Source organism: Periplaneta americana, chromosome 4 (genome assembly GCF_040183065.1).
Source record: "Periplaneta americana isolate PAMFEO1 chromosome 4, P.americana_PAMFEO1_priV1, whole genome shotgun sequence".
Classification (NCBI taxonomy): domain Eukaryota; kingdom Metazoa; phylum Arthropoda; class Insecta; order Blattodea; family Blattidae; genus Periplaneta; species Periplaneta americana.
The window spans coordinates 8,806,387-8,827,758 of NC_091120.1; the positions used below are offsets into that span (position 1 = coordinate 8,806,387).

Here is a 21,372-nt window from a genome sequence, read left to right on the forward strand (position 1 = left end):
TAGAAGCCGTCACTTTTTATTGTTCGTCTATTATTCAAGTTACAGGTAAGGGCGTGGTTGTCTTCGTAACAAGAAGAATAATGACAACGTACATTGTTCTTTTATACTTCATTTAACATTTTACAACAAATTAAGTATCTCATATTTTTGTCGTCTGCACAAAATAAATACTTTTCCTTCCATGCCCCTTAAAATTAAGTTTTTACTTACTATCTGTTTTCGAAAAGACATCGAAACATATTATCATACACACTTGTAACATTACATGCTGATAAATGTCTTTACTTATATCGAAGTGATGGCTGTAAACAGAGGTGTTGTCATGGTTACGCTTGAGTGGAGACAGGTACATGTGTCGCGACACAGCTTTTGGCGATCACTGGTCTAGTGATAATACGGTAATATGATTACAGTATACAGTATACAGTATACAGTATACAGTAGTAGTAGTAGTAGTAGTAGTAGTAGTAGTAGTAGTAGTAGTAGTAGTAGTAGTAGTAGTAGTAGTAGTAGTAGTAATGATGAGATGATTGCAGTGACAATTATATGACTGAGATCAGAATTTGTATGCACAAAGTCTGACAAACGCATAACTAAAGAAGAAATATAAAAAAACGAACAGAAACATGAAAATAAATGTTTAGCACTGCGAAATTAACCGAGTTGTCCAAACGATTATAATTCGCAACACGTTTTTAATTCCCGTCGTACGTGTCGTCTGAATTTAATGTATTTAATATTGAACAAATTTATAAATATACTCTGTTAAAATTTTATCATAAGAATCGTAATAAGTTTATATTACATGCACATAATCATGACACAAGACGAAATAATAATTCAACATTAGTAGAACCTAAATGTTTCACATCTGCTGGTCTAAAGCATAGAATTAATTTTGTCCCTCGGTTGTATAATTCTTTAGCTAAATTACACCCAGAACTTCTAACATGTAACCCACTAACATATAACAAGAAAATTAGAAACGTTTTGATGTATTCAATTTCATTAAACAAATTTATAACCTATGTGTATAAATTAATCAGCCTATATTATATTTGTATTCTGAATCCAGAAATGCATATATAGGGTGTTAGTTGGGAGGCCGGCGGGAAAAAGACCTTTGGGGAGGCTGAGACGCAGATGGGAAGATAATATTAAAATGGATTTGAGGGTGGTGGGATATGATGGTAGAGACTGGATTAATCTTGCTCAGGATAGGGATCACTGGCGGGCTTATGTGAGGGCGGCAATGAACCTCTGGGTTCCTTAAAAGCCAGTAAGTAAGTAAGTAAGTAAGTAAGTAAGTAAGTAAGTAAGTATTCTCTTATAGGCCTATTAATAATGTATCTGAACTGCGACCGAACACGAGCGCTGCTCATTCGGTCCTCACTGTGGGCACACAAATTTGGATTAAGGTTAAATCCAGAGAAATCGCAAGCAATCGTAATGGGACATAATCGTCTACGAAGCACTCTTGATAGTAGTACTATACCACGTATAATATTGAATGGGATTATTGTTAAATACAGTGAAACAGTTAAAAATCTTGGCATTTTTATGGATAGCGATCTAAATTGGAACACTCAAGTGACACACACTTGTAAAAAAATATTTTCTCAACTTCACTCCTTGTTTTATATGAAATAATTTCTACCACTTAGTCTAAAAAAGAATCTTATTCAGACACTTGTAATGCCCCATTTTCATTATCGCGATTCCTTACTAACTAATGTATGTTCATTCTTAGCTGAGAGACTACAACGTGTTCATAATGTGTGCATACGATTCATCTGCAATACTCGTAAATTTGACCATACAACACCTTCCCTCCAGTTGTTTTCATGGGTGCGTCTGAAGGAACGAAGAACAATACATTCACTGCCTCTTCTATTTAGAATCAAGCTACTTCTACTCCGAATTATCTGTTATCGCGCTTTCAATTTCTTACAACTCTTGGAAACCAACATCAAGCACTTCTTTCTATCCCTCAACATAGAACGTCTCTATACTCATCCTCCTATACTGTAGAAATACCTCGTCTCTGGAATTCGTTACCTAATGACGTCAGGGACTGCCGGACTTTATCACAATTCAAAATTAAATTGGAAAATTTTGTCTTGTTTAATGCTTTTTAGATATTACTAGAAGTGTTGATTTGTGTTTTTACTCTAGATTAAAATCGCAAGTTTCCTGTTTATGTTAGTTAATTAGTTAGGACACAATTAATTATACTTAATCACCCATTTAAAGTTTGTGTGACTTCAACCTGTGTATATTTTTGTGTGACTTTACTTTGTTTATAGTGTTTTTTCCTTTTTATTTCTGTTATTATATTTGCATTTCTGGTAGTGTGGAAGAGAAGGCCTGATGACCTTAACTACACCAGAATAAATAAATAAATAAATAAATAAATATTTATTTTATTTTATTTTATTGGGTTATTTTACGACGCTGTATCAACATCTAGGTTATTTAGCGTCTGAATGAAATGAAGGTGATAATGCCGGTGAAATGAGTCCGGGGCCCAGCACCGAAAGTTACCCAGCATTTGCTCGTATTGGGTTGAGGGAAAACCCCGGAGAAAACCTCAACCAGGTAAATTGCCCCGACCGGGAATCGAACCCGGGCCACCTGGTTTCGCGGCCAGACGCGCTGACCGTTACTCCACAGATGTGGACAATAAATAAATAAATAAATAAATAAATAAATAAATAAATAAATAAATAAATAAATAAATAAATAAATAAATAAATAAATAAATAAATAAATAAATTTTTGTTAATATTACTGTATCGTCTTTTTTTTTAATAATTATACAGACGTGGACAAATTATTAGCAAAATTGAAGATTTTTATTATATATTTTTACAAAATATGATTCTTCAATTTAGACTACAGTTGACATTTTTGTGTATTTCCAAATTATTAGTAAAATTGAAAATTTGTATTGTATACTTTTCAAAATTTAACTCCTCAATTTGGACTACATTTGATATTTTTGCATATTTACGAATTATTAGCAAACCTGAAGGTTTTTATTGTATATTTTTACAAAATTCGACTCTTCAATTTGGACTACGGTTGACATTTTGGATATTTCCAAATTATTAGCAAAACTGAAGATTTTTGTTTTATATTTTTACAAAATTTGACTCTTCAATGCAGTTAACATATTTGCTAATTTACAAATTATTAGCAAAATTGAAGATTTTTATTATATATTTTTACAAAACTTGACTCTTCAATTTAAACTACTGTTGACATTTTTGCATATTTCTGTCAACTGTAATGATGGAAATATCCAAAATTGTCAACTGTAGTCTAAATTGAAAAGTCAAATTTTGTAAACAGAATTATCATAAAAATCGTCAATTTTGTTAATAATTTGTCCACGTCTGTATTATTTTATTTCCATTTTTATTGTAATTATATTCTGTATTATGTATTTTAGTTTTAAAAAATTCAAATTTGCGTGTATCGTATAGAATTAATCACAATACAGTCGCCGTGGCGTCGTAGAAATAAATGAATATAATATATGTTTGTATATTCACATGTTACGTAGTTATAACATTTTATATTATTTTCCACAATTAAAACTCCTAAATTCAAATTAAATTAAATAATAGATTAATATTATTTAATTTTTATGTCTAATTCCTCATTAAATAGCATACGGGTCCAATGGACCCATGTTATGTAAATGTGTAGGAAAAGTAGCTCATGCATCCTAGGGTTAAGATTTTTTCCTAAAAATGCAAATTTTAATACGTTATTTATTATATTTTTAGAGAAGTAAAACCTTAATACTGCGAAATTACCCGGGTTTGCCCTATAGCGACGGAAATGGCTATATCTAGATCGTGATTGCGAGTTGGTAATGACCAAAACTTGTTAGAAGGAAACCAGCGTTTAATGGGCGCCCATCATTATGCAGTTGTGGAATTACGTTTTGCGTGTGCAAAATCATTTCAGGAAGGTGTGGCCCTTTTGTCGACGTGCGACGTTTTATCCGCGTGGCAAGGTGAGAGCATCTGCTCTTAATTATGTCCCCACACGAACACATAGCGTATGCCCATACATGGACGAATTTCCTGTTTAAATTACTTGTAACAGCCCACGGACGGGATGGCATTATTGTCATGAATAAATGCACGAAAATGTCCTACTACCGCTATTGCCAATGCTGGTGATGTTCTTGGCCATACCGCTGTTACTACAGTACTCAAGAATGGTTGCGTATTAGTTAATTAGAAATTTATGAAGAAATATGCAATATTTTTTCTCGTGCACAACAATACATTTGAATATTTTTGTTAAGTTTACAATAAAATAATATACAACAGTTTCTTTGAGCATTGTATTTCTTTTGGTTTTCCTGTTGGTATAAAATAACGTGCTTCAACGTGCTTATAACTTGCTCATAATTTGTGTGTAGGCCTACGTTTTGTAAGCAATGTTCGTAAATATGATCATATTACCCCATCCCTGGAAGCAATAGGTTGGCTTAAACTAGATAAGAAAAGAAATTTACATTCACTTCTCCTTCTCTTCGAAATCTTGAACTCTTCCATTCCTTCGTACCTGTCGTCTCGCTTCACTTACCTTTCTTCCCACCATAATCTGAACACACGCTCTCGCCACGAAACAATACTAACAATACCATCCCATCGCACCTCCTCATACTCATCCTCTTTCACAATAGCCCTGCCAAGACCCTGGAATTCGCTACCTGCTAGCATCAGGGACTGTCGAAATAAAATTGAATTCAAACGAAAACTTACTAGGCACTTGGTCAGTAATTGATGTCTTGTAAATAGTTTCCTTAATCTATCACAAAATATTACAATATCCGATAATTTCATCACTATACAATTTTGTTATTCTAGGTTTAATTTGTAATTCAGTAAATATAAAATATTCTTTGTTTCTCTATGATAAATTATCTAGCTTTCATTAGTCAGGTAATCTTTTCATACTTTGATTTTTATTGTAACTGTAAATTTAATACTAATTGTAAATTTATTCTTCATATTATAGTTGGAATCTCCTGGTAGAGGGGCAGAGAAGGCCTGACGGCCTTATCTCTACCAGGTTAAATAAATAAATACAAACTACTACTAATACTAAAATACGTTCAATGTAGTAAGTTTGTGCAATACTCCTAGGATCACCCTCATACAGGGTGTTAAAAAGTATCCAATATTTTAGGAGGTGCTAGTATGCATCAAAACAAGAAAATAATGTTTAATAAACATGGGACCTACACCACATACTTTCTGAGATCTGTACTCTTGTTCATAGGAGGTGCTCAATATGACGTCCATTCATGACAATGCATTCCTCTACCCTTCGGCGTAAGAAATCACGCACTCTTTGAAATTTACCATAACCAAACCTCTAGGGGATTTAGGTTTGGGGAACCAGCAGGCCAAGGTGTGGGGCCTCTCTAATCAATCCAGACGTCCTGAAATGTCAGCGTCAGGTGTTCACGTTCATTGCGGAAAAAATGTGCTGGTGTGCCATCATGCATGAACCACATCTGTAGTCTTTGCTGACATGGCACATACTCCAGCAAGGTAGGCAATACGTTAATAAGAAAGTCCTGATAACGAGCCCCAGTTAATCTCTGTGGTAGCACGTATGGCCCTTAATCTATCACCAAGAATACCTGCCCCTACGTTGATTGAGAATCGGTGCTGATGCCTTGTTTCTTCAACTGCATGGGGATTTTCACCAGCCCACACATGCTGATTACGAAAATTCACAACACCATCTCTGCTGAACCCCGCTCAGATCCGCAACCAAAGTTTTTGTTTTCAGTGTTCCTTGCGACGTATCAGTATGCCATGCCAGGGGTGTCAACTATGGTATTATTATCTGGTAGTCTGCTGTATTGTAGGGCAGAAAAATGCATTGCCATAAATGGACGTCACATTGAGCACCTCTTACGAACAAGTGTTCAGATCTCAGAAAGTATGTTTTGTAGGACACATGTTTATTAGACTTTTTTTTTCTTGTTTTGATGCATACTATCACCCCCTAAAATATTGGATACTTTTTTTCTTAACATCCTATATGTCCATCTGAAGAAGTATTTTTGTTTTTGTAATCACATGGAGGTAACAACTAAAACCACTAATTCTGATTTACATCCTTTTTTACCGCGCACAATAGAAATGTTCGTCGCTATCAATTCTCATTTGATTTGCTTCATCCTTCTCATCTACTATACAGGTGTTTCAAAAATACGGGGCATAATTTCCGGTATGTATTTCCCACATGTAGACAATCAAAATAGTTCATTACAACATGTGTCCGGAAATGCTTCATTTCCGAGTTATGGCCTTCACAACATTGAAATTCACCGGAATGTTTTTCTTTCCGCAGGTCGTTGTCATTACAGAAGATGTTCAAAATGTCCACCTCCTGCTTGAATACAGACCTCACATCGATGTCTCATTCACCTGCGAACACGATCTCAAACTCCTGGAGTATTGCGTATGTCCTCAGAACATGCCACAATTCGATTCCGAAGGGATTCCAAATCAGGCACCGGAGACGAATAAACCAATGATTTTAAATGGCCCCACAAGTAGAAATCGAGAGGGTTCAGATCAGGTGAGCGTGGAGGCCAAGCAATTGGGCCACCTCTACCTATCCATACTCGCACAGACGGTAATGGAGACTTACAAATGTCTTCCGATCTGGACATTGTCGCTGTGGGTACCTCTCCTGGTACAAACGACGAGCCAGCGCAGCATTGCCGTCCGCCTTACCGTACATGAAGTGTATCTCTGCCAGCTCTTGATTTGAATACATGTCGCACAGTCTAACGCCTACACAACGCTGAATGTAACCTTCGCCTCGGAATGAACTGTCAGAGTGCCCTCTTAATGTCTCCTTTGACGGCAACGACCTGCGGAAAGAAAAACGTTCCGGTGAATTTCAATGTTGTGAAGGCCATAACTCGGAAATAAAGCATTTCCGGACACATGTTGTAATGAACTATTTTGATTGTCTACATGTGGGAAATACATACCTGAAATTATGCCCCGTATTTTTTAAACACCCTGTAGATGGTCATGTGATATAGGACTTTACAAAAAAATGAGTAGGGATAAATCCAAGATATCATTTATTCTAGAAAAGGACGGTATCTTTATTCAACATGCCTGTTATAAGGGGGAGAAGCTCTAACAGGACAGCCCCCTTTTTGGGCCTAAATGTCCTATGTCCCCATAATTTTAATCAAGCTTTATTTCAGAATGTGAAAATCAATAATTTTTCTAGCTGATGTTTACTTCATGAATTAGTGTTGAAATTACTGTTTTGATTTGTATAAATGTTTAGAAAGTGCAGTGCAAAGTACTGTCAACAGACGTAGGCCTAAATAAATTGTCATGAACAAATATTGTTTAAAGGCAATAGATTAGTGTTCATTCTTTGTTAATTCCCTTGTTTCAGTCTTATTTAATATGCCCACATTTTTCAGTAACTTCTAACTTAAATTTCCTTACAAAAACGTCGATAATAAAAGTGTGACGTGTTTAACTGCTACAGACTAAAAAAACTCTTGATTTGGTTTGCTGGCACAACTCGATTCAATATTTCTACATGGCCTTCTCTATTGAACATGTATGCTGCGATGCGCGTCCTCGATTTCCTTCACAAGCAACTTTCAACGATCTGCATCGCGTACAACGATCTACGTTGGCGATCAACGCTGTAGCAGAGGAATAGAGAGAAGATACATGTTCTGGGTTCGAGGTAGTGAAAGGTAAACAAAACGAGATGCTAGGTAAGAGGGTGTGGAGGTGTGGATGATTTTAAATAGTAATAAGAGAGAGTTGAAGAATCTTCTTTCTTTGAGTGGACTCCAAGACAACAATTCTAGTGACGGTGTTACATGATCGAATTTTCTAATGTTACAAACGAAACGAACGCAGATATTGTGAACACGCTGTAGTCTATGGGCAAGATCAGTATTTAGATTCGAGAATAGAGAATCGCAATAATCGAAGTGGGGCATCACTAAAGTTTGGATCAGGTTCTTTTTAAGGCCGAGAGGTAAAACGTTGGTTAAGTGTCTGAGGGAATGAATTATGGGAAAAGTTTTCTTACATATGTAGGTCACTTGACTTTGAAAATTTAAATTTGAATCTAAATATACCCCTAAATTTTTTACTGTCTTACTATATGTAATTGTGGTATTATTTATTTTTGTATTTGATACAGTGGCTTGATCTATTTTGTTTAATGCTCGTTGGTGGCCCATTATTATGGCTTGTGATTTGTCTGGACTTTATTCTGAGTCCAAATTTTTGCGCCCGTTGAGCTACAGATGCTAGATCTTCATTAATTCTAATCACAGAGTCATTGATTGTACAAGTTCGGGAATGAATGCAAAGTTGTAAGTCGTCAGCGTATATGTGGTGTTTAGAATATTTTAAGACCTTTGTTACGTCGTTTATGTGAAGCGTAAAAAGTAATGGTCCCTCTAAGAGACCAATTTTACATAGGTTAAATAATGGGAAGAAGAAACCTGAGACGCCCAAGGAAGAGATGAGTGAACAAATGCATTCGCAATGGAAAGCAGAATACCGTATAGTTGTAACTAACCAAATACAGGACAGGTTCACTGGCTTTTAGTCAAATACGTAAAAGAATCCCATATTAAATCTATCTCACAGCCGAATAATAGTACATTATGCAACGAGCCTATAATGGTGATAATTAAGACGTGAGTATGTTTATGAAACGAGCGCAAGCGAGTTTCATAATTTTCATTTTCATACGACTTTTTATGTTCGACCATATTTCTAACTTGAAATTATTCATAAGTATTCATGTTATTCTTATCTGACTGAGGAGCGGAACTGATCTTGTGCAATACCTCATAAATTGTGAGATGTGCGCAGACGCGAAAGTATTGATTTTTTCCGAGAAACAAATATCGACATTGACCTTGATATAATCTAGAGAGTAAAATAAACATTAACCTTAATATAACCTTGAAATTGGTTTAGACATTGAAAAACGAGATGAAAATTGAATTTATTTGAATATTATTTGCAATTAACGCTAATTATTATAGTAACAGAACTGACTTTATTTCAAATATAGGTGATTTATTGTGCAATTGGTGAAATGAAATTGCGGGAATGTGCTTTGTGAAAGGCTGTTAATTTGTGTGTTTTTTTTTTTTTCGACTGAGTTTAATATTGTATTTGAGATTGCAATTTTATTTTGGATTGATTCTTCAACATAACCTTCTGCGACAGTATTGGATTTCCAGCCTCCGTGGTATATCCGAGAATAATCGATAGGGGAGAGTCGGGTAGTATCGGACATCGGGTAGTATCTGACAGTGCGTTTCTTTCATCTACCACCATATGGTAGTACCTGAATGACATGGTTACGTTTCTCTATGCGACATCACAGAAACGTAACCACGTCAATCAGGTACTATCATCGTGTGGTAGATGAAAGAAACTCACTGTCCGATATTACCCGATGTCCGATACTACCCGACTCTCCCCTACTTGCGCTTCCATATTGCTGCAATGGTATTTTCTGATTGGTGGAACACCTGAACTTTAATGAATAGGTGTACTTTAATGAGGTCCATTAAAGGGCTGCTACCAGGTGTATAATTACTATATTTCGGCATGGTCGAGCATAAAGTTTATTTCAGTACAAAACAGAGGCAATGATTCTAAGACCTTTTTACATCCAAAGCTAGCTTAACGTATTTTGCTTGGAAAAGATCGAAGGAGTTGCTGCAGCCGGCGGGAGGGAACAAACAGGCCTCGTAAAGTCTTAATTGCTTGGCGAGGTGGATTCTCTCGTGATCCGTACAGAATGCATCTCAATGGACCACCCCGCCCAGCGGTGGTCATTATGGTCTTCTCTCCCAGCCGGCACGGTGAAGTCTTTCAGTACATGAGAGCAAATTGCGTAGGCAGAGTCTATTATAAGCTAGACCAAAGAGCATGCAACACGTTCGTGGAGCGGCCGATATTTGCTACACAATATCCCCACCAGCTTAGCTAGTGCTTACTGAAACAACCCCATTACAATTTTACAATCCTTGTTACTACAATTTATCCAGTTTACTGCATACAGTTTATGATCTTGAACCTCGTTTTTGCGATATAACCATTTCAAACACAATAAAACACTTCAGTTCAAAGACAATATGATCTGTTATAATATCTGAGGCACTGTTCGAAATACAGTGTGATTCGAAATTTTTGAACAAAATTTCTAACTGGAACAACCCGATTTATTTGTGGATATTATATCTGAATGTGGTCCATTTTAACAAGGTGGCCTCCTGAAATAAGTTCGAAACCTCCTCAAAATGTACATGCATTTCTGGATTCGCCCATATGTGCTACATCCCTTATTTATTTATTTATTTATTTATTTATTTATTTATTTATTTATTTATTTATGTATTTATTTATCTATGTATTTATTTATTTATGTATTTATTTATTTATTTAATCTGACAGGATTAAGGCCATAAGGCCTTCTCTTCCATCCCACCAGATAGCACATATAAATACAAAAAAGAAATGCAAACGCTGATGAAAAATAGTACAAATTAAATTAAAGCCCTATAAAGGGTCAACAGGGTCAAAAGAACACTATAGAGCTCTCATCGAGCTAATACAAGAAAAAAAGAAAGAAAAACAGAGATAGCAATGATGATAGTGATAATTAATAATAATAATAATAATAATAATAATAATAATAATAATAATAATAATAATAATAAATACATTGCATGTTAGTTGTCAATTTTACAACAGCATAGTTACAATATTTACTCTATGTCATGGGTTAAGCCGAAGTTGCGCAACTTGACAGGTGTTCAAAAAACAATTCCATGAGCTAGAATGTGACTTTTAATTTAAATTTGAATTTTGATATTGTCCGACAGTCTCTGACGTGGTCAGGGAGAGAGTTCCAGAGGCGTGAAATAGATATGCTGAAAGACGATGAGTAGAAGGATGTTCTGTGCAGAGGAATAGAGAGATTTAATATTCCTAACTATGTCAGGTGAAGAATACAATGCGTGCAGTTCTGCGTCGTGTAACTTTCACCATTATCCTGTAACTTCATCCCTCTTAGCCCCAAATATTTTCCTAAGCACTTTATTCTCAAACACTCTTAAGCTACGGTTTGTTTACGGCGATCATCGCCGGACGCACATTGCCGGCGATTATAAACGCTGGCGATGATCGTCAGGAAGTGGTTTCTTTACCAGTGTATATCGCTGTCGATTCTCATTTGTTTTGTTGCCATAACTCGATTCAATATTTCTACATGGCCTTCCCTAAATATCGATTATTGAACATGTATGCGGAGATGTGCGTCTTGAATTTGCTTCAGATGCAACCTCCAGCGATCCGCGTCGCGTCCAACGATCTACGTTGGCGATCATTACTGTAAAGTAAGCGTGCTCATTATTTTAACTGCTAGCATCTCCAGGCGACAATCGCCAGCGATGTGCGACAGGCGATGATCGCCTAAACAAACCACAACTTAAATCTTTGTTCGTCTCTCAAAGTGAGAGTCCAAGTTTCACAACTATACAGAACAACCAGTAATATAGACCTGACGGTTTTATAAATTCTAACTTTCAGCTTTTTTGACAGCATGAAAAAAATGATAATAACGGGTATTTCCCATATTTACTCTGAGTTTAATTTCCTCTCGAGTGTCATTTATATTTGTTACTGTTGTTCCAAGATATTTGAATTTTTCCACCTCTTCAAAGGATAAATTACCAATTTTTCATATTTTAATTTCGTACTATGTTCTGGTTACGAGACATAATCATATAGGTACTTTATCTTTTCGAGATTTACTTGCAAAATCTGTTTACTTGCTTCCAGTAGGATTCACGTGTTTTCCTTAATAGTTTCTGGATTTTCTCCTAAGATCCATTCAAACACTAAAATTTAATGACTAATAACACGAGTGAGATAAAGTAGTCGTTTGATCGGCTATACGGCTACGATGTGTGGCGTCGCGCATGCGCGAGTGAGGGCCCGCTGCGACTGCCGACCATTTTGAGCGTGGGCGAAAATTTCCGGACAGTATATCTCGAGACTCCGATTTGCTGGCGCACTGATTTTGATGCCAAACGAAAGATCTCGTCTAGATCTGTCAATTTAAGCCACGCAAAACCCAGATCGTGTCCCCAACACAGCCACACCCCATGTTTTTTTCCTTATGCTTTATTTCTTACAGTGACAGTGTGGGAGAAAGCGAGAGGTAGGCCTATGTAGAGAAAGATAGAGGAAAAGAAAGAAAGGGAAATGCAACTCCATCTGTGATAACGTTTGTAACATGCTTCCCGTATATCCCAGCTCTGGTTTACATGCAGCCTGCACTATGGACTCAGATAAAAGTTTGCCGGCAATGTAATGGATGTTATCGGCGATGCATAATGCATACGGCACGATGACGACTTTTTAAACGTTTTTGCTCCTGTTCAAAACGTCCGGCTGCTAATGGATTTCAAGGCCTAAGCGTAAAACTTGCAGCAAGTCGCCCGATGATATCCCGTCACTCGAGCTGTCAATGCTGCATTGCATTCCAGCGCTAAGCGATTTCTGCCTTTTATGCTGCATACGTGCTAATGCTCAATCACTGTACTAAACGATACATCGCCATGTACCAGTCTAAAACCATTTAAAGACCTGAATGTTCGCTCGCTAAAATTGAATGAAATTAACCATTTTCATTCCTTTACTTCTGGACACCTACAATTCTGCATAAAAAGTATTGTGAAAGTATGGAACTGAATACTTATCGCTCTGCAGCATGAATGATTTTAATAATAATAATAATAATAATAATAATAATAATAATAATAATAATAATAATAATCTATATATATATATATATATATATATATATATATATATATATATATATATATATATATATATATATATATATAATTTGAACTGGTAATGGAAATTATGGAAAAACGGCTGAACGGATTTTAATAAATGACCCCTCATTTTGAAGCTTGGAACCCAAAGTTTTTCAGAAAAATAGTCGTTTTCAGTGAAATGTCAATTTTCCTACATCATTTTCTTATTTTCCAAAATCAATCTGTCGTCAGTTTTGAGAACTAACTGCATTTTTAGCACATTTTAGAATAAAACAAAACACACACTACAATAAACAATAGGCTATTACACGAAGGCCATGCATGACCTGCAGGATTGCTGACATATTTAGAGCTCAAATTCAATTGGTTATTAAATCTTCAAGACTTACTAAAATAATTTACAGGTCTGATTCTGCGGTGTTCTGAGTACAGCCGTGTATTGGATATTCAAATCTACGAAACTTGAGGTGGTTTGATGACATTATTACCATTAGAAATTAAATATTATTATAGTTAATGCCATGATGTGACTATTTTTCATTAATTATGCATATTAAAGTTATACTGATGGTATGAAAGTGAAACGTTTTGGGGTTATATACAGTAAGTAGATGTAGAGAATATGTTAAATTAGATCTTCATTTCTAATTTACTGAGTAGCGGATTTATAATATATATGTATTATAATGGCGGTGTGGTGTAGATATTTATGTACGTCATTCTCTTCAGTATTGGCTCGAGAGAGAGAGAGCAAAAACCAAAAGGTATTAATTACTGATAAAATAAGAGGCCTACAAAATTTTGTAGTCTCTCGATCATTTCAGCAAAATCTCTTAGCAGAATACATTTAAAGGTAGTTCACGAAACATGGTATTCTTCATTGAAAATAAATCTGAAAAATTTTTATTTGAACGTCTAATGAACTTAGTTTGCAGCATTTGCTGCACAAGCCACTAGTAATAATAATAATAATAATAATAATAATAATAATAATAATAATAATAATAATAATAATAATAATTTACCCAGCATTTGTTCATATTGGGTTGAGGGAAAACATCGGAAAAAGCCTTGACGAGGTGACTTGCCCCGACCGGGATTCGAATCTGAGCCACTTGGTTTCGCTGCCAGACGCGCTAACCGTTACTTCACAGGTCTGGATTATTTACTTTCTTCTAATCGTGTAATAGTGAATTTAACTCCACTCGAGTTTGGATTTTCTATAGATAAATCAAAACCTCTAGTGAGATTACTGTTGATTATTTCGTTTATATGACGTCATTCCGTTTTTGACCAATGAAGTGTAATGAAAATTTGAATTTCAACCGATCACAGACATCGCGATAATTTTTGCAGCTAGATTTATCGCTATCAATTTATCGCATGGTCGTTCTTTTGTTTAGTCAGTGTCGCCAACTGTTTCCCCGTAAATCGATGGATATGAATCCATTAAGATGCAACTACACGGTTAAACTTTTCTTTCAAATTTACGCATTCTAGCAATGAATGCAATATTGATATTTGATATTAATTAACATTTTTATTCAATGATTCATTTATTCATTTATTTAAAACGGCGCACCATGTACACACAAAATCTTCTTGATTCTTTCAATATTCTTCCCAGATTTCATGCATACGCGCATGGAATATTGAACTGTGTAGATGCAGCTTTAGTTCCGTTACACACTACAGCGAGAATGCGTTTGTCGAGCTATGGAAAAATGCTTTCCTGTAGCACGAAGTAACGGTCGAAATAAGGCATAGTTGCCATTAGTCCCGCTCTCACAGGTAACCTAACTTAATTGTAGTCTATCAAATTTGTATTACGAGAATGAACTTAAACAATTAATAGAAAATCAGATGTTCAAATTTATGTAACGTCAGCGCGTAACATCAGACCTTGTAAAGTATTACATACAAGGTATCTGAACAAATTGCCTTCCGTATGGAGTAATAAAATTTGCGTTTTAATTATCTGTACAGAGATGGTGTAGCAACATGTCTCGCTGTAGTGTGAATACATAAGCATTGTTATAGTCGCGACGCTGTTATTCCCGTCGTGACTCCTCCTCTTTGCTTACGTCTTAGGAAGTGAAGGCTCTATAAAGTCTAAGTAGGTAGTATCGTTTGCCATTTTTGTTCTTTCGTTGCCGAGCTACCTGACGGGGTATCTATTTGCCACACCGTTAAACATTATCATGTCATAGCTCCTATGATAATAAATCAAACGCAATGTAATTGAGCAAATAATTAAGTGACAAATAACGTCCTAGTGTGCTTCCTGCGAACGCCAACGAAAGAGCCAAAAATGGCGGGCGATTATATTAAGTATTTATCGAGCCTTAAGAAATGAATAACGTCTTCATAAGCGAATCACAAGAGGCACACGTTTAAATGTAGCCGACCTCAACGTGATTGGCTGCCGGAAATTAGAGCGCCGGGACTATAGCTGTCTCCACACACATATTACATACAGTAGTTCATAATTCTCGGTGTAGTGTATAATGTACTAAATAAAGTGTGAAATCCTACTTCCACATCTACGTCTTGATCTTCTAATTCCATGCCCATTGTAAGCTACCTGAAGGAAATTACACTCCTTCATTCAGTTTGATAACTGCGTTTTCAACAATTCTTCATTTAATTAATGTATTAATCAGGTAATTATATTATAAAATGTTTAAATTAAATTATGATTTCAGCAGATAATGAAAACGTATTTCTGTTATAATAACAAGAGAAAAGCGCAGTGCATGTAATTAACACTGTTAAACCTGTATTCATTTTTCTCAATTGGCATGACTGAATAACATCCAATTTCTATATTGCAGTAATCGATATTCACCTATTTCAACTTCACAATGTCTGAATAGGTTAAGTATTCGTAAATATACAATTATTAACATTTTGTGAGCGAATTTTAGGGGTATATTCTTCTTCTTCTTCTTCTTCTTCTTCTTCTTCTTCTTCATCATCATCATCATCATCATCATCATCATCATCATCATCATCATCATCATCATCATCATCACTTCATGGTTTAGGCTTAGTGCCTGTTCCGTCTTCACATTTTATTCAGTTCCTCCTCTTCCTAGGACGTCCGACATCTCTTTTGCCTTTAGGTTGGTACTGTTGTATCAGTGCTGGAATTCTTTCGTTATCCATTCCAGACAGGTGTTCTTTCCACTTTTCTTTATAATCTTCAACTTTTTCGTTTATGTTATATATATTTAATTCCTTACGGATATCCTCATTTCTTATCAGATCCCTTCTTGTACATCCCTTTACTCTGGAAGAAACCTCATCCCTGCAGCCTGTAATTTACTTTTATCTCGTTCTTTAATTATCCATGATTCGCTTCCATATGTCAACACGGGTACCGCCATAGTTTTATGGAACTTTAGTTTTGAATAATTTCGAGGGAAAAATTGTTCCGGAGCCGGGTATCGAACCCGGGACCTTTGGTTTTTGGTACGTTAAACCAAAGGTCCCGGGTTCGATACCCGGCTCCGGAACAATTTTTCCCTCGAAATTATTCAAATCAACTTTACAGGGAGTTATACCTGAAATCTTGATTTGCAAACTTTAGTTTTGTTTCTTTTCTAGTTTTATTTTTAGTGTTCTATTTATTGTTCCGCATATCCAATGGAATTTGCTTATTTTGTTGTCAATATCTCTATCTACATCATAAGTTATATTACAACCTAAATAATCAAAATGAGATACTTGTTCTATGGGCTTATTATCAACTATTATTTTTGTACGAATTGGAAATTTACCACTGTGGGCCATTACTTTAGTTTTATGAGTTGATACGCTCAAATTATAGTTTTCTTTTCCTAGTAGGTGTAGTTTGTGAATGCCATATTGCAATTTTTCTTCACATTTTTATTTTATTTACGAAATAGTCCTAATGAATGTCACTCGAGGTCTGAGATCTGCCAGATAAATCTCAGACCTCTCGTGACATTACTACGGATAAATTAAGACGGCAATGTATGTATGTATGTATGTATGTATGTATGTATGTATGTATGTATGTATGTATGTATGTATGTATGTATGTATGTATGTATGTATGTATGTATGTATGTATTTATTCACACTGCAATGGGTATATACCCGGTGGCAGTGGTAACTAATTACACTCAATAATGACAATAATAAACTTATTAATTAAAAATACAATTAATAATAGTACTAATAATTAATACTAATAATAATAATAATAATAATAATAATAATAATAACAACAGGGAATATACTAAATTAAATGAAACGATCACTTAAAATAACATTTGAAATATTCTAATTTGTATCTTAAAACTAAGATCGAACTAAAACCCACGAGTATATGTTCATATCTGCACAAGTACCTTTCAACATTACACTCATTTCGCTGTCAACTCACTCACTGCACTGGAACTACGACACATTTCACTGATTCTATCCTGATTTCACCAACACTTCTAAAACATTTCACTGTTCAAATACTTTGCACTGCCACTATAAACTATAAAGCTTCACTGACAGGAACACGTTTCACTTACACAGCACACTTCACTGACACGACATACTTCTTCACTGATACAACACACTTCACTGACACAACATAATTCTTCACTGATACAACACTTCAATAACAACATTTTTTTTTTTTTACCTTGGGGATTTAGTGAAGTGAATTTTTATTGGCAGGCAGAGTAACTATCTCATGCCCCCATGTTTTAGATTGCTACCAGTGCACTTCATTAGAACCAGGTACCCAGCTTCGAAGCCGTTAGCCCTGTGAACTTACAGTATATTTATGTTCCCCTATTATCATAATTCAGGGTTTATATCTAAGAAATTAGCAAGTTCTTTGTGATAGTAGAAGAGAAAGAGTGGGGGAAGGGAAGTGGTCCGTGGCCCATCAACATATCATTTACACCCTTTAAGTACTGTGTGTAATTACCGTCTTTTAGTAAGGTCCTTAAGCCTATTTTTAAATACATTTTTGGTTGTTGGTAAAGCCTTTAGTAAGTCTGCAGGTAAAGCATTCCAGTCCCTGATAGTACGATTGAGAAAAGAAAACTTTCCAGTGTCCGTCCTCTGCCTTCTTTCCCTGAATTTATATGAGTGGTCGTTCCTTGAAGAGTAATTTGGTGGCTGCAACCTATTTTTTATTTCTCTCCAGGCAGGCTCACCTCTGTATGTTTTGATTGATTGTTTGTTTGTTTGAACAATCTCCTGGACAGTAATATAAACCAAGCTGGGATGAATTTTAAGACAGATGCCAGGAAGAATAAAGGGAAGAGTAACATGGACTTGACTTATATTAGATTTAAAACTACGCACAGACATGTACAATGTAACGTGGTGGCTAAATAATTGATATCTATTATATTTTCTTTTATTAGGATTTGTGAGATTGGTTGCGGTTTCTTTTTATTGCTGCCGGTGAAAGAGTTGTGTTTCGTACAACGCGTTACAAGATTAACAATAACTGTAAATCTGAAGTTGTCAAGGGAAATCTGATGAACACTGTGGAACCGGCCGTAAGTCATCTTACATTGTAGCAGGCATGATGGGAATTATCGCTCCTTCTCCGAGGCCCGTAGCGGGGCTGGTCACGGTCTTGTGTTTACGCGCTGATAAATGTCACATATTTCACACAAATAGGATATATCCGGCCGGGGCCCGAACACCCACAAATAAACCGAAAACCTTGCACACAGCGCCTCGGCTGCCAGATGGCGCAAGTTTCTCTCTGTGAAGCCATTGCGCCGTAAAGCAACTTTTAAGCACTCTGTTTATGGCCTGGCATTGAAATGCAGCGCCATTATCGTAAAGCACAAGAAACAGTAGCGAGTAGAAGACTTACCTCTGCCAGCCTGTAATGGCGATCCCTCTGAAGCCGCCCTTGAACTTTGGCCCTTCCGCGCTCATCACCTCCAGCCACCGCAGGTTGTTTTCCAAATGCCTCTTCACGTTCGGGATGTACAGCGTCTCTCCGAAGGCTCCTTTGAAAGCGCTGGCGGACCACACGTACGGGAATACCGCCGCGAACTTGTCCCAAACCATGCTGGGCACGAACCGGTACACGTCCTCTGCGTACACCCACACCTGCGTGCGATTCAAACACAGTATTCATTCACTAAAAAACAAACAGATCTTACAAGCATTGTTAGGCGCTTACGTAGGGCTTTTTTCTGTCTTCAGATTTTGGCACAAGCAAATATAGTCCGACCATCGGTTCTGTGCCCCCGTAAGATATACGAACTGAACCTTAATTCCTTTTCAGCCTCGGCAATTCATTTCTCCCTCTGTATTCCTATTTCTCTCTTTTCTACCCCTCTCCCTTTCTCTCCCCCCACTACTAAGCAATTTTGAGCCTTCTTGCGGGACAGTTTATTTGCACTTGCAGTCCAGTGTGGTCAACTCAACATGAATACTGTAACACGGAGTGGTGAAAGAAATGTTATTAAGCAAGTAATAGCATTTTGCATAAGTCAATCAGCGTCATTAGTCCTACTTAAATTAAATTATGAATAAGTAATAATTAACCTTACAGTATTATAAGCAATATTTAAGAGACATGACACTGTTTGACGGAAGTTTGGCAACATCCCTATTCGGCAAGGTTCGTGGCCTGCTGTTTGACGTAGTGGGAGAGAAACGGGTGGAATGGGGTGAGTAGAGGCGTTTTTCAAGAACAACGACAGCGCTGAAGGAGCATAGATCCGATGGTACGACAATATTTTGGTTTCAGTTTTCATTACTTTTTTTTTTATTTTGACTATTACACTTTTACTACGTCATACTACTTTCGACCAATAAAACGATACGAAAGGACGTTTTTCAATCAATCATGGCTGCTTATCGCACAATTTTATCGCGTCCCTAGCATTTGTTTCTTTGTTTGCCAACATTTCAAACTGCACTGGTCTGGACGTCAAATCACTCCAGTCGATGCACAGCAGTTTCAAATATGACTTTCATTGGCATTCAAGAACAAGAATTAATCAAGATCACTGGTCATACCTATGCATTTTCCCTGAAATCCTATTTACAAATAAATGAAGAGCACTATTCGGAAATCCTGAATAAGTTGAGGAATAAGCCATGTAGGCCTACATCAACGAGTTCACTTCTTTTACGCACACGTCCAATATAACATCAACTGAACCACCAACCACTAAAACATTCAAATTTGAAAATTGTACATTCAATAATTATTCCTTTTAAAATTATTCATGTTTATTTTTTATGTCATCGTCGTTAATTAAAACTTTTCTAACACTTGTATAGGCTATATTATTTAGGTTATGTTATAGCTTCTGCTATATGATATTATGGATAGTCACGTAGGATCAGAGATTGTTTAATATTAAAATTTATTGAAAATCATCAGTCAAGTGACGTTGATTACTGGGATTCGGATAATTGAAGTGGAATGCAACTGTTTTAATAAAAATGAAACTGAATCAACAAAGCCTTCTTGACTAGTAACACTGCCATCGTGATCTAGATCGAGAAGGCATTGCTAGTAATCGTGTACAGAGTTCAATGAAGATTCCATAGTTGGCACAACTGACAGCAAGGTAACAGCTAATCATAACACACTACTGCCATCTAGCATGCATCTAGCGTAATATTTGTAATGTTGAGATGGTACAGTAATACATTTGAAGACAGTTGTATTTTCGTAAGTCAATTAATATTTTATTGTATTGCAGTACTTCGTTAGGCCTACTTCTAATCTTTATATACTTTCTTCTAATCGTGTAATAGTCAACTAAATCCCACTAGAGTTTTGATTTTCTCTAGATAAATCAAAACCTCTAGTGAGATTACTGTTGACAATTGTTCTCTACATTTTGTTACCGTCACACATGTCTCGTAAATTAATGGTTAAAACCAATAAAATAATCGAGTGATTTTTGTGTGGCGTTCGCTATGGGCGAATCCAGAAATGCATATAGAGTGTTAGTTAGGAGGCCGGAGGGAAAACGACCTTTGGGGAGGCCGAGACGTAGATTTTTTTCAGTAGGTTATTTTACGACGCTTTATCAATATCTTAGGTTATTTAGCGTCTGAATGAGATGAAGATGATAATGCCGGTGAAATGAGTCCGGGGTCCAGCACCGAAAGTTACCCAGCATTTGCTCATATTGGGTTCAGGGAAAACCCCGGAAAACCTCAACCAGGTAACTTGCCCCGACCGGGAATCGAACCCGGGCCACCTGGTTTCACGGCTAGATGCGCTAACCGTTACTCCACAGGTGTGGTCGAGACACGTAGATGGGAGGATAATATTAAACTGGATTCGAGGGAGGTGGGATATGATGATAGAGACTGGATTAATCTTGCGTAGGATAGCGACCGATGGCGAGCTTATGTGAGGGCGGCAATGAACCTGCGGATTCCTTATTGTAAGCAAGTTTGTAAGTTCGCTAAGAATTTCT

The 21,372-nt window shown here is 36.3% G+C and overlaps 1 protein-coding gene across 3 annotated transcripts in view; it reads right to left on the minus strand.

The window, feature by feature from the left end:
* Window positions 1–21,372, minus strand: part of LOC138697518 (hexosaminidase D-like) — a 942,328-nt gene that overhangs the window by 26,499 nt on the left and 894,457 nt on the right. For all 3 annotated transcript variants that reach the window (XM_069822821.1, XM_069822823.1, XM_069822822.1), the window contains one exon: window positions 18,789–19,030. In XM_069822821.1, the coding sequence (XP_069678922.1) occupies window positions 18,789–19,030 (242 nt within the window). The remainder of the gene's footprint in view (window positions 1–18,788; window positions 19,031–21,372) is intronic.